This window comes from Cottoperca gobio, chromosome 18 (genome assembly GCF_900634415.1).
Source record: "Cottoperca gobio chromosome 18, fCotGob3.1, whole genome shotgun sequence".
NCBI classification, from domain to species: domain Eukaryota; kingdom Metazoa; phylum Chordata; class Actinopteri; order Perciformes; family Bovichtidae; genus Cottoperca; species Cottoperca gobio.
Genome location: NC_041372.1, coordinates 11,996,534 through 12,010,781, shown reverse-complemented (window position 1 = coordinate 12,010,781; position 14,248 = coordinate 11,996,534). Strand labels below are relative to the sequence as shown.

At 46.7% G+C, this 14,248-nt stretch overlaps 2 protein-coding genes across 5 annotated transcripts; both read right to left on the bottom strand.

The window, feature by feature from the left end:
- Window positions 1-136: 136 nt before the first annotated feature.
- Window positions 137-10,218, bottom strand: LOC115023475 (RNA-binding protein 4B-like). Of its 4 annotated transcripts, XR_003834014.1 has the most exons (5): window positions 10,080-10,218; window positions 8,229-8,581; window positions 6,787-7,849; window positions 3,386-6,496; window positions 137-2,671 (listed from the first exon to the last, which is right to left on the bottom strand). XR_003834014.1 is itself a non-coding variant. In XM_029454480.1 (4 exons), exons 2-4 carry the CDS (start codon window positions 8,575-8,577, stop codon window positions 6,193-6,195), a joined length of 1,716 nt encoding a protein of 571 aa, XP_029310340.1. In that variant the 5' UTR covers window positions 8,578-8,581; window positions 10,080-10,218; the 3' UTR covers window positions 137-6,192. The 4 variants fall into 4 exon arrangements, 3 of the variants coding, with proteins under 3 accessions (XP_029310340.1, XP_029310342.1, XP_029310341.1); XM_029454480.1 differs by having other exon boundaries at window positions 137-6,496; XM_029454482.1 differs by having other exon boundaries at window positions 137-6,496; window positions 6,787-7,828.
- A 19-nt stretch (window positions 10,219-10,237) lies between these two features.
- LOC115023479 (copper chaperone for superoxide dismutase-like) lies at window positions 10,238-13,995 on the bottom strand. Its single transcript, XM_029454485.1, has 8 exons — window positions 13,822-13,995; window positions 13,531-13,603; window positions 13,063-13,200; window positions 12,802-12,976; window positions 12,594-12,654; window positions 12,287-12,364; window positions 12,006-12,109; window positions 10,238-11,917 (listed from the first exon to the last, which is right to left on the bottom strand). The coding sequence occupies exons 1-8, from the start codon at window positions 13,954-13,956 to the stop codon at window positions 11,758-11,760; spliced, it is 924 nt and encodes a 307-aa protein (XP_029310345.1). The 5' UTR covers window positions 13,957-13,995; the 3' UTR covers window positions 10,238-11,757.
- Window positions 13,996-14,248: the final 253 nt, after the last annotated feature.

Below are 14,248 nucleotides of genomic sequence, written 5' to 3'. Positions count from 1 at the left end.
AGGCTGCAGGTGAATGCATAGTTAACACTGTTTATTTTCTATTATAAAAGAATACTACAAGGTATTCAGTCAATAAATAAATACCCTCTTGCTTCTAAATACATACAGTCAATGAGAATAAAACACATTCAGGCACTTTTATGAGAGAAATAACCGAATTTATTAATGATTTGCATGCAGACTGAAAAATGCCTCATAACATTTTAAGAAATACAGATCAAAAAAAGGCATAAATATGCATACACAACCTTACAATATAATTTGTGTTTATATCAGGATTTGTCATTCACAGTAAACATGTTGATGCAAATAGTTCATCTAACATTCATCAATTTAAACGCCCCCCCCCCCAATCCCATTCGACTTTGTGCTGGAATATGATTTCCTTGAAATGGGCAGATCCAGATTGCCATCCCCTGGAGGTGACACGTTATTATATCACCATTGATGCGTCTTTGGAAACTAGAATGATGTATATTATAATTAATCAGGCATGTACATGTAACTACACTCTGCTTGGTCCATTAACCTACTTGAAGAAGTTTAGCTACCGTGTGACTATTTGTGGTTCCCATCAGGTTAAACACAGTGCTACTACTGGGCAGAGGGAATTGGATGAGTTGTAAACATAATACAACTATGTGAGTTTTGATAATATGGACCACAGATAAAGACAGATTTGGCTATTAAAAATACACAGGCAGGGGTGGACAAAATAACATGTACACCTTACAATGTAATGCAAGCTAATATATCGCCGCCACACCCTGCAGCATCGAGAGGCGCCACTTCTAATACCAATTCTCCTCAGAAATATATTGAGTTTCTTAATAAATGCAGGAATATCCTATTGATTTCTGCACGTTATGAATCATGAGGTATGACCCTACTGCTATCTAAAGAAAATATAGCTAGAATAGTCATCGTCACGTTGGCTAAACCTTCCGAATCTCAACTCGCAAACTCAAAAAAAAAAAAAAAAAGGCAATACGGTCTATGGGCTGTGCTTAAAACAAACCAGAGTGTGTTCCAGATGCACATCTCAGCCGATACCTGCTGCAGGAGGACACATGGAACCTGTGGGATCCCATCAAAACAACACAGTACAGAGATGCGCGCATAGAGAGCATCTATAGTTCTTCAGCTGTCCAAACCACAGACAGGAAGGCATGGGGGGGGGAGGGGGGAGAGTGGGTGAGGAAGTGGAAGTAGGGAGGCTGCAGCGAGCTGTGGCTGTCAGTACTGTGTGACTTTGAATTCAGAGCAGGGGGTTGAAAGAGATGCGTGGCTGCATTCACCCAAGCACGGGAAGCCCAGACTCGCAAGCACTGCGAAGAAGCCTTTAGTGTGGATCTGGGACTGGGGGAGGATGAGGTGGCTGGGCGAGGGGGGGGGGGGGGGGGAGCACCACGCGCCCTGATCATGGAGGCCGGGGAGGGAGTCCGCCTTTCATCTACACCCTTCTCTAAAGCTGCAGTGATTTCAGGGTAATTCATACAGAAATGAGCTGGGGGGGGGTTGCAATGTTTATTATTCTCACTCGTCAAATACGGCAGCTTTGTCAGTGGGCCCGCCGTTAACGCTCTAGGTGCTCCTCCAGGGACAGTTTTGGACATCTCATTACATGTACACACAACTACACAAGGAAAAGATATAGGATTGAAAATAGATGAAATAAGCACGTTTGTAACGTAACTGTCGTTCGCTCAGGTCGTACGTTACGTAACAAAAGTACGCTAAAATAAGTCAAGGATGATGTTAGGCTCTGTCCTTGACAAGAGAAACTCTAGTCGAGCGTCGAAGAGCACTGAAAAAGCGTCGGTATTTGACGAGTTGGAAGTGAGTTCAGTTTTGCTTGAATTCTACATTTGAGTGAACAAAAAGGTGCGGACACCTCAGAGTCAAAGCTGCTTTATCAGGACACACTTCTCAAGAGTCTTTTCTAGAATAGGATTCTGGTCAGTATACCTATTATGGCAGTTCAACACTTGGGTCCTCCAAGATCAGGAAGGTGAAGGTTAGGGAGCAGCTTTGGACAGAGGATCCTTCCACTACCAACTCACCTTAAAATCAACTCATCTATTCATCCCTCTCCTCCTCCTCCTCCTCCTTCTTCCCTCTCCATTGTTTGTTAGGCAACTCCCATCTTGCAGCTGTCAGAGCAAATGCCGGACTACTCATTTGACATACAGAGTGTGCGGTTGTGTGTGTGTGTTAAGCTCTATCTCAGCACATGGACAATCTTAACAGGTAAAAACACATACAAGTGACTCAGAGCACATATCCAGCCAGTCCAGATGATCCCAGTATTAGAGGCGTAGAGCTGCCGTACCAGAAAAGTCCTATAGGAACCCTGAGATTGAGAATCTACAGGTCAGACTGGCCTCATACCTAGGCCTATCTTATAGGACGTTTCTGATTGGCACACAGGCTGTGAGAGACCCAAAGCTAAGGAAATAGTTTGAGGTTGATTTATCACTTAAGGTGTAATGGAGCTAAGTTGTTTTGGGAAACAGGAGTTAAAGATCCCTTCCACAGCCATGTGAAGCAAACCCAGCATTCAAGTGTTTTAGCAAAGCGACTTGTCCAACATTGAAGTCTCTCTGTGTCATGTAACTGAGTCCGGCGGCGGGCCACCACACATACACTGTCCATTGGCACGCCCTGGCCTCTATGATAAGAAAGGAGGGTGGGGAGGTTGGGTCAGGTGGGTGGTTCTGGGAAGTTGAGTCCGAGCCAGAGCCACGAACCCAGATCCAAGGTGGCGACGGCGGTGGCGGCGGAAAAATAAAGCGCTGTGTGTGTGTGAACGGCGGAGAGGAGAGGCGCATAGGGACAGTAGGGTGGGGTTGAGGAGGAGGGGAAGAGGTAAGGAGGGACGGGGAGGGTGGAAGGAGGGACGGGGAGGGGGGATGAGGGCGGCGAATACGGCGGAGAGGAGCTGACTAACGGGCAGGGGAAGGGGTAAGGGTCGTCCGCATGTGCCAAGCCTCACCAATCAAACACCACCCAAAGAAATTCTTCAGACATCCATGCTCTTTCTGTCAACACACACACACACACACACACACACACTATCACACTTCCCTTTATTCACTAGTGCATACACCAGCGGGACAGAGGGCCTTGTGTGCTGATGTGAGACAGGACTCAGTCTTGTGAAAGTGGGCCTAGCCCCACCCCACCCCACCCGCCACCCCCACCGATGGCACTGCCATTGCAGCAGAGGAGGAGTTACGGAGCGGGGAGAGGGGGAAGTGGTGATGGCGGAGGAGAGGAGGAGGGGGGAGGAGTGTTTGGTCAAGGCACAGTCAAAGGAAGGGGCGGCAGGTGGGGAGAGGAGAGGTCAGTGCTTTTGTTTTTTTGTTTCGTTTTTGTCATTTACCTTGGTGGTGAGGAGAGAGCGAACAAGTTCCCACTGCGGTGGCGTCGCGCTAAAAGTCGTCCCCATGGCTCACGCCGCCACGCTCACACAGGCCTGCACGCTGGCCGTCCAAGGTGGCCCGGTGACCTAATTCAGTTGAGATAGTTAGTTCAGAGCTGGACTGTCGCGGGGCTTTTTTTTTTTGTGTGTTTGTTGCGGCAGAGTTACAGATTATCACACATGCAGGTCTGAGAGTAGAGTGGACACAGAGACACACGGAGGGGGGAGAATTTGGTGCAGCAGGGAGAGACCAGACCAGACGCACACCCATCAACCCCAGAAACAGAACTGCTCCACAGATCAAAATGCACCCAGGCCATTCTATCTGTGTGCCTCTCCCCAGCTCTCAACAGTGTGCATAATGTCCTTTCTGGATGAAACTCAATTTTTTTTAAAAAGGACCAGACGAAGCTTTTCTTTCCAGAATTAAATACAGAAATGCATTTGGTCAAGCAAACCCTGTCATTTACATTTGTTTTTAGATTGCACCCATTTTGAGAGGCTGGAGAGAGAAAGGAGCACCAACCCGCACTTACCCTGACCAAAGAAAGCAAAGCTGGGCCAGCATCTACACCTGTGTCCCCCCCCTTGGGTCCCCCAGTCAAATGGGTCTGGTGGTCATTTTACACAAGAGAAACAGATAGTGGAGAAGAACAACGTAAACAAGAAGGGGAAATGTCCAAACCCTTTGCTTTCTTTTACCACAGTAGTCAGCCAAACATTCTTTATTATAATAATGATTATAGTTTACATATTCTCAATAAAAAGCATGCCGATTTTTGATTTTTTTTTTTTTGTTGTCTTTTCCTAGAAAAAAAAAAAAAAAAAAGCAAAATTAAAATACTTCTCTAAAAAATACGGTCTCAAACATGGCAAACAAGACATTTCGCAAACCACATAATTCTACAAAGGATGCAACTGGTATGTGTTTGTATATACAACACTGAAAGATTACACTGTGAGATGCAAAAAGTCACTTAACCACTAAAAACCACAGGGGGAGGGGGAAACAGCGAGGCAGTAAGGTGATTTCAGAGGGTATGTCTGTGTGTGCATCAGACCGCTGTCAAATAGTAGTTGCAAAAAAAAAAGTAATTGCTTTTAAGCGACTGTAGGACCAAATGGGCGGGGGTTTGCCACTCGGTCAAGCTTTTGTTATCCAGATGCAGCAAACCCCCACCCACCAGATCCAATAACCGATTTAAAACAGGCACTTTTTTTTTTTTGCAATGCCGATCTGAAGCAGGTCTGGGTTTTTTTGTGTGTGGAAAAAATAGGATAGTTGGGGCAACTGGAAGACACTTCTCCACCTCTCACTTCATTGGTGCTATCACTGTCGATCCTGCTTAAAAACCAGCGGCTAATTATGAACCTGTGAGGCTCAGAATGTGGCTTTTTTAAAAACCCCTACGATTATGGAAGAAATGTTGTACGGGAGCGCAAGTCCACGAGAAAAGCTTCACTGCTCGTAGCCGTCTGAATACTAAAGCTCCCGATGAAATGATTAAAAAGCACTTAAAAAATGGGAGATCCCTCCACTTAATGCACTTCACTCAAAGCTTATAGGCACATAATTGAGCTTGTCACATATCATGACTCCTAATAGTGAAGATGCTTTGTAAACAGCTCGTTCAGTAGTCACGCATCAGCTTGCTTTTTTTTACAATTCATTACACCCCTGGACTTGTACCACATGTAAAACTACACTAAAACCAACAAAACATACACGTAAGAAAAGGAAAGAAATAAAAAGGACATGAAGGAGGACTTAATATGGAATATCTACATGAGTCCCGTCGTCCCTTATCTGCCGACCCACGAGGAGCGGGAACTAAACTGCTGGGTGAAAAAAGTGTGGAATAGAATAGACTCTACGCTGAAATTTATTGTGAGAGGTAGGCAGCTGTAGGTAGAGAGCGAACGAGAGGTGAGGCAGTGTCTTCCAGTGTTGTAGTTAAGAGTATAGGTGGGGGGAAAAGGGGTCAAGGAGAGATCCAAACATACATTACAGTACGTATTATGTGTGCTTTACTCGTTTAGTTTTTTCTGCAAGGCGCAGTCTAAGCTGCTGCGTTTGTGCGCTGCAAGGTCAGGAGCCCGCACGTAACCTCTCTCTTTCACACTACATCCACGTCACATTCAAGACAAACACCCCTCCCCCCCCCAAAACACGTCAACCTTGGTTCTATTGGACACAATGCAATGCAACCAGTACACAATATGTGTTTATCTGACATCCCATCTGATTACATTACAAATTTATATAAACTCTCCAACATAAGGCAAAAAAGGTTTCAAATTAGCTGCCCTAACTGATCATCTAGGCCTCAGGAGGATGGCTGATAAAAGTGTCTTTTATCGTAGATTTGGCCATAGAAAATCATAACTGGGTTGCGGAAATAAAGGCATATGAAACGACCGACTGGGTCAGTCTAATACTGGCACAAGTGTGAGACTGGCACGATAAACAAGTAAAACTGAGACGCACAAAGAATGCCCATACAACAGATGAGAGCCTCGCTTTCATGGCTGCACTGTGTGTATGCAAACAGGACCAAGGTTAGCTGACCAAGTCCCTCGTAAAGCAGGTTAATAAACCAAGGAGCCCCCAGTTTCAAACCCCGCCCCGCACACTTAGATCCCCCAGACTCACACATACACACTCACATACAGCTGCTGTAAGGTGGTCAAGTTTGGGGTGGAAGAGGAGATGGCGGGGTGGGGTTCAGGGCAAAGAGGGAGGGGTGGGGGCAGAGAGTTGTGTGCGACTATCGGAAGGGGGGCTCAGGCGTGTGAAGGGAGAGTTCGGGGCGGCGGAGGATGGCCTCCTTGCGCGTGGGCGGCGGCAACGGCGGCTCATACACCCTTGGCGCAGCCATGGCGGCTGCCATTGCCGCAGCGGAGGGCCTGAGGGCCTCCAGCGCAGCGACTGACTGGGCGGACATCGCGGAGACAGTGGGGACTCCCGGCACTCCCTGCATGCCAGGGATGCCTGCCACTGCGTTCGGTGGTGGGTAGGCATACTGGAACTGGGGGTACTGCTGCAGCTGCTGGTAGTACTCCGCATAGTACCTAAGAGAGGGGAGGAGGGGGGATAAAGAGGGATGGTTTAAGGTAGGGAGAGCAGGGTTTAGGTGGGAAGAGGGACAGGATGGGCGACACAGTGGGAGTAACAAGAGAGTAATAAAGCGAAAAGGCGTGGAAAATACAACAATATTCAAAGAATGTGCCTACAAGACCATGAAGGCACGACTAAAGACAAGCAGATTCCTAGAGGTAAGGTTGAAAGGTATACTAGTAGTGACAAACTCCACTCTCTAGGAATGTTTCAGTGGGGAAGAGGTTTTAAGATCATGTCCTACCTGGCCATGGGGTCCTCTGCAGCCTCTGCTGCCTCTTCTGCCGCTCGGCCAGCTGGCGTAGGGAGAAGGGGTCGGCGCGGCTTGGCTCTCTGGTAAATGAACGGCTTCATCACTGGGTCTGGTAGCAGAGGTACTGACCTCCGCAGCGGACTGCGGTCCCTCTCTCCAGACTTTGCAGCAGCGGCTGCTGCTGCTGCAGCAGCCACTGACTGCTGGTCAGCCATAACCTGCTGGCCCTGGGCAAAGTAATGTGCCTGTCTGGCTGCCTCAAAGATGGCTGTCGGGTCCGCTCCTCCCATGGCGCTTATGTGAGCGTAGGCTGGCGCGGCGGCACCATAAATTGCCGGAGATACAGCGTAGGCAGGGTTGACCCCAGCCGCTGATGACATGTCTAATCCATGAGCAGCAGTCAGATAGACGTGCGAGTTGGCCATATTCTGGGTGTAAACTTGAGGTGAGTAAGCAGCCGCAGCGGCAGCCACAGCAGCAGCCGAAGGAGATGCAGTCATCTGGCCGTAGATGTTGGGGGTCATCGAGCTGTACATTTGGGTGGCTCCTGATTGAAGAGCTGCCTGATTGGCCACCGTTCCATAAAGCTGACTGGCAACATTGGCACCATACACCTGGCTGGCAAGGGCACCATAAACAGCTGGATTCACTGGGTTTCCATCAGTGCGTGTGCCTGTGGTGATCCCAGTAAGAGCCGCATATGTGGGGTCAAAGGTGGAGGTGTTGTAGACTGAATTGTGCACGCTTTGTTGGACCTGTAGTGGCAGGCCGGCGGCTGCAGCAGCAGCAGCAGCCAGGACGGCCGCCTGACTCTGGTATTGCTCCAGAGAAGGCTTCCCCACAGGACATTCTCCAGCATAGTGGCCCTGCTTTCCACAGTTAACACAGGGGATCTTTCCTGTTGGTGCCTGCTTGCTGGGCTGGACCTTGGACAGCTCCACAGACAGGGGGCGGCCCTTAAACGAGGTGCCATGCAGGGCCTCGATGGCCTGGAGTGCGTCTTCCTTGTTTTCCATATGGACAAAGGCATAGCCTGCGGAAGAGGAATGCCTGGCTGTCATTGAGCGCAGGGACAACAGTTAGGATCAAAGTGGCATTGCCACGGGCACTTACTTATTACTTCTACGAAAAAGTATGAATTACGGCAAAGGAAACCAACTTGTCCATCTTTACAACAAGGACGCGGGAGTTTCTTGTTTTGCACACTTGTGCTGGTGTATCATAGCATATCACAAGGTCAGACCTACAATAGAACTCTAAATCTCTCAGCAACTCAAGATTTACAATAAAACTACATATGGATTATAGCTGCCCTAAGGCATGACTTCACTCATACACTAGCTGCACAACTTTACAAACATCAAGCACAACTTGAGAGAGATGTAACTGGGACAATTTAAAACTATTGAAATGTTACAAGGGTCTTCGCTCACCTTTGACTTTATCACACTCGAGAACTTTTCCAAATGTCTGGAACAGCTGCTGGAGGTCCTCCGTGGTGCACATCCCACTCAGATTACCCACAAACACCTTGGTGGAGTGCAACGGTCGTCCCCTCGACTCCTCCACCACCAAATTGCGTCCACGAAACTCCCGTCCATTGAGCTCCCGGATGGCTCGCTCGGCGGAACCCTCGCCCTGCAGGTGGACGAAGGCAAACTGTCGCAACACACTGCAGCTGACCACTTGGCCGTAGGGTTCGAAGATGGCCGACAGCTCCTCCTGGGTGGTGTCCAACGCCAGGTTGCCCACGAAGAGCTTCACTGTGTTGCTCTTGTCCATGGCGCTGCAGAGGAACAGAGGACAGATGTACTTGACTGTGGTTAGAGATAAGAGAGGGGATTAACTAACGCAGTACAATGGGCGAGCACAAAGCCACACCTTTGGCTCTACGGTCTGACGAAGAGAGGGAAGTACTGGAGTGCAATTATGCGAATACAGGGCTGGACTGCTGCACAGGGGGACATAGCTGACACAGCCTTTTAGTTTCTTTTTCAGGGCTTAAACACATCTGTGAGGGAGGGCGTGCTGCTGACTTTGATAAAAAACAAACAAGACTTGCAACATTGTGACTTGAAACTTATGCTTATTATTCAGAGACGAGGCAAATAAAACACTAAAGATGCGGAGATTAAGCACACAATAATTAACTTTTGCCACAATTTAATTGGAGGAAACTTTATGCATGTGCACTGAACCTAAGTGCATGAATGAGCAGGCAGATTAATATTCAAACGTCGCTCATTAAAAACCACACAGACCTCACATTTGCGTGTGAGCTGGCCAGACAAAAACTCAAGATTATGTAAAACAGAGCAGGAACCAAAGGAAAGACATTGTGTCCGTGATTAACAGCTAAATATCTTTAATATTTGTCTCGGAGCGAAGGCAGGAGGATCTCATTAAAGATCTCACTTTAGAAGGCTGTAATTACCCATACAGCTAGGAGACACTAATCCACAGGAGACATAGTGATGATCTCTCAAAGACCTTTTTGTGTTCCTACAGGTTTGGACGACACCTTTGTCCCCTCCTCTTGAACCTTTATGGCTGGTTGTAAATCAAAAAAAAGACAAAAGAGGAACATGACACCAAGGAAGGACATTTCTATTTTTTGGTTTGGTCTCCAGTCAGCTGCTCCTGCCCCATAGAAAATGTGTTAAAGGTGTCTCTGTACTGTACACCTCTGTTACATATGGCTGCTGCATTACACACTGGGTTCATGTGAAGCATAACAAGGGGAGGAAGCTGGTTTTCTGATGACGCAGCACGACGCTGAGTCAACACATTTGCACAGATAGGGTGAATTAAAAAGCGAAAAAACAAAAAACAAATGGCGAAAAGACCCAAGTTAAGTTGGTTAAACACGCCAATGTATTGTCCATGTAGGCATTGTGAATGGCGACACGGGATGCTTGTCTGTCGCGTGTCCAAAGCAAACAAAAACCATAAAGGCGGAAAAAAATAAAAATGCATAGGAGAAAATAATATGAACTATTATTTTAATGTGAAACACTCGGTAATAATACACGCAGAACACCTGGTACATCTGGCTCTCACTGTGAGATCGGAACAGCGAGCACATTTTTCCGCACAGGAATGGATACAGTGTAACACCGAGAGATATCCGTGCGACAACACGGTCTAATACTCTTTGTATCTTAAACACAGCCGTGAAAACACTCGAGCTTAAAGACCAATCGGATTTAATAAACTCCCATGCGGCTCAGATGAGAATAATACTGCAGAAAAATGCGATTAAATAAAAGGATCTACCATCTTACCTAGGCGGTGGTGTATTTCAAAATGGTAGCGTCTGCTTCCGTTTGCATGTCGGGCATTCTGCTGGAGAGGCTGCAGAGGGGGAGGGCTGCTGCTGCACCCAGAGGATGCTGAATCCTCACAAATATGACTCAAGTACACACAGTACACACACACAAAGCCAAGTATATAAGCCTGTTTAATTTATCAAAAGCAACTGGAAGAATATAAAGGCGGCCTCAAAGCCACAGGGTACAGCTCCAAAGGGAGTGCGAGTTCAATTAAAGAGCTCATTATGTGCCATGAAACAAATGACACGTTTTGCTTAACCACAGAGGACAGATCAAGAGCAAAAATGACTGCTAATGCAGGCTTTGTATGACACACAGATTCTAAATGCATCAGCATTGGCAAACACATTACTTTGGTCTCTGAGAAATTAGCACATTTCCACAGTTTTCTGCCATTTTATAGCCTAAATAGTTAATAATCCACACATGAATCGATCATATGAACAAACATTGATGGCAGCCCTACATCCAAGCTGCGTTCACAGACACAAAGTGAAAAGGACACCACCGACTGAACATTTGGAGGAAAATTCAATAAGCCTATTCATGCATCACCAGGACAAGACAGATGCTCAATTTGCAAAATCAATGCAAAACTTGCTACACACTCTCATATGGCCAATACAGTGCACACACACACACACACACTGTCCCAATATTGATGTCTTCATCAAGAGGATATCAACAAGTGCCAGCAGGTAGATGTTTTTTTTTTACATTATTATATTATACTTCACTCATAATGTACAATTTGCGTGACAAGAGAAGACAATGGAGGATCAGAAGCAGAACTTTCTCAGTGTCCTGTATGAATCTCAAGTTGGCTGCGGAAAAGAACGATGAAGTAACTGTACCCTCAAACTCCATGTTGAAAAAAAAAAAACAGCTGAACACACAATTCTCCCGAGCTCTTTCGAATCTCTCTTACACAAGTCACTCACACCACCTTATGGATTTAAAATGAACACACTAATGCAGTGGCACAGATTCCCAAACCATATTCTTTGAAAAGTGCCAAAAGACACTCCTTTCATGTAATGTTTCAAGATCCACAGCTGAACATGGAACCTGGAATTGTTGATGTTTATAAACCTTACTTTAAGCTATTTATTTGGACCTTTCTGTTGCCTTTTTGGCCCTTTTGTTTCTCAATCCCACTCGGCGTCACAACTGATTTAGGTTGAGACGTATTCTGTGCAGTCGGACGGCTTTGTGACACTTTTTAAACCAAATCATTACTACTCCTGTTCCATAATTAACTTAGACATTTTAATGCCACACTGAAGCGCAGGCAGTACATCAAGTTAGACAGTGATGAGACAGTTGTGTCAGAGGTGACTTTCACAAACTCCCAAGTGGTTTTAATCTGCTTTTAAAATCCTCAGAGGACACTAAGTGCGACCGCAACACGATTTGATTTTATTACAAAGAAAGAAGGAAAAGAAAATAAAGCCATTTTTCTTTGGTCGTGCAGCTGTGAGGAAAGGATTCCTCAGAGCTCTTTGTTTCCCCTCGCTTCAGCTTTGACCCTTTGTCGTCAAATGTCCTCTGCATTTCTCTCCAATGTTCCCGTTCTGTTCAAAGCGTCCAACACAGGTGAAGATGTGGCCGCCGTTTGTGTGTCCGCGCTTCAGAGGTGTGCTGCCGGGATCTCTGCGTTGGCCTTGCTTCGACCTATGCCAGCTATTGGCCTGTCTCTCTCCTCCCACAGCGTGACCCCGTCACAGGCACAGATCTGTTTGGGATTTTGGAAAAGACCTGCTGATCGGGCGATGATCCCACAGGCCAGTCTGCAGAGGAGCGGAAGAGAGACGGAGAAAATCAGCTTCAATTTCTTATCCCACCTCACAGCTTATTGTGCCGCTGCTGCTGACCCACCTTTCCCCAGAGTTCCCAGTCTGTTTGGAGAGAGGGTGAGCGCCTCGACCCAGGTCGTCCTCCCCGGCGTCCACCACCAGCGATCGGCCAATCACATCCCACACCTGCAGCGTGGGCACCAAGGTAGCAATGAAGAAGAAAACAAAAAGATGTCATCGGGTGTTGTTTTGGAAATTAGATGATGATACAAGACATCTTCGCTTTCTAAAGCTCAAAATGCTGTAGCTACATGCCTTTCATCCAGTGCCAAATATGTGTGTGTGTGTGTGTGTGTGTGTTACCTTTAGCTGACTGTCCTCTTGTCTGAATGAGGCTCTGCCATCTGGTGCAGCAACAATATTTCCCAGATCACCTACATGCTGCACGACAATGACACACACAGAGAATAAATAACGCAGGGAGTACGCAGCATGAAAGCCTTGAACACACACTTTGTAGGAATGTTTGCACCTGAAGCAGAACTGCTCAAAAAGGCTACCGTGGGACAGATCGGGCAATCTGAGAGGAGGATCACACCTTACGTTTGGCTTAATGATTATATGAGAAGTTATTTTTATGGAGTTCTAAAAGGAAGAAATATGACTGTACCCTTTCAGAGTCCCCTGGACCGCCGTGTTGTTGACCCAAGGGGTTATAGTGCTCTCCACAACTGTACAACAAAAACAAAGAAATTGAAGTCAACACACTGACGTCTATGGTAGTGCCTCATAAAGACCCACTTCCCAACTGGGCCTTTAACCAGACCAGCCGGTCCATCTGCGTCCTGCTCTTGCCTGATGCAGCTCAGCGGTCCTACCTGAGGCAGTCCAATGTGAGGTCCCCCAGGGCGTGGACATGGAGGCCGTGGGGTCCCGGCTCCAGCCCATCAATGGTCCCATCGATCAAGCAACGCTGCTCAGACAGCTGCAGGAAACGCACCACCCCCTGGATCTTCCCAACACCAGCCAGCATGGCCACTGCTGAACCCAGGTCTGTCAGACAAACACAGACATCATAAACAATTGTACATGACCATGCATTTGAAATGCAGCCGTACTCCCGTGCTGTGGTTTCTCACCTCGCTCTGATCCTCCCATGCCTTTCAGCACGGCCCTGCGTCCGGTGCTCTCTATCAGAGCCTGCACCTCCGCACTGGTCAGAGTGGAATCCACCAACACCTCCTCCTTACCGACGTCGACACTGACGGACTTCACTCCTGCGAACACATCAACAGCCATGAAATATAATATAAATTGTGCAAAATGACATAGTTCTTTATAGAAAAAGACGGTGCATGTTACTTATTGATGATAAGAACTTTGTAATAAAATGTGCTATATAAAGAACATGCAGTTGAATGCATGAAGAAAAGCCAACAGCCATAAACAAATGAGAGATAACAGCTGGCTGACAGTATCTGCTGTGTTATGGTCCTCAGCCTGTCAACTACATGACATTAGAGAAGCTGCACTGTCAGTTACAGGTGACTCCGAGGACGTGAACACAACATTAAGACTCTGACAGTCCTGGTCATGCTTTACATTACCTGGTTCACCCTCCAGAGCAGCTCGGACTTTAACTGCGCAGCTCTCACATGTCATCTGCACGGCGAACTCCAGCTGTGGAGGGAAACATAGACGTGAAACACCTGTAGCTAAAAACACGTGTGGATAATATCACATCTGTAACTGATACTCTGACACTGGAGTTGCTCGTCATGTCAGATGACGCAACAGCAGATGACTAAGGCATGTTTTTGTTTTGAAATTATTATTGGCGATACAAATATATCGTGCTAAATATGAATTTAAAACATGAACAAGCATTGCTGTCAAACCTTGGTTGGCCCCACAGAGTCCATGTTGGTACCACACGCCGCCGCCTGGGCGATGCAAACTGAATTAAATAGCAAACTTCCTATTTTTCTAGAAACGGAAACGAACCGGCTGTAACTGCCAACGGGCGCCGCCATCTTGGTGAGGTCACAGTGACGTTCCCGCACGTTACCGCCGCCACGTGCCAACTACCTGCAACCGCAACTGCAATAATCAATTTAGTCTTTTTTTTTAGATTAATGTCTTTCTCGTGTGTTTCCCCACGGCTTCATTACTTGAAATCGTAATTAAATAAAAAAATTAAAAAGTATAAATTAAAATTGTACTGAAATAAAAACATCAAATAAAAGTAATGCGACTCATTCAGCAGAAATTCACCTCCTGTCAGTGTTATATTATATGTTTTATATGTTATTGTACTCAAATACA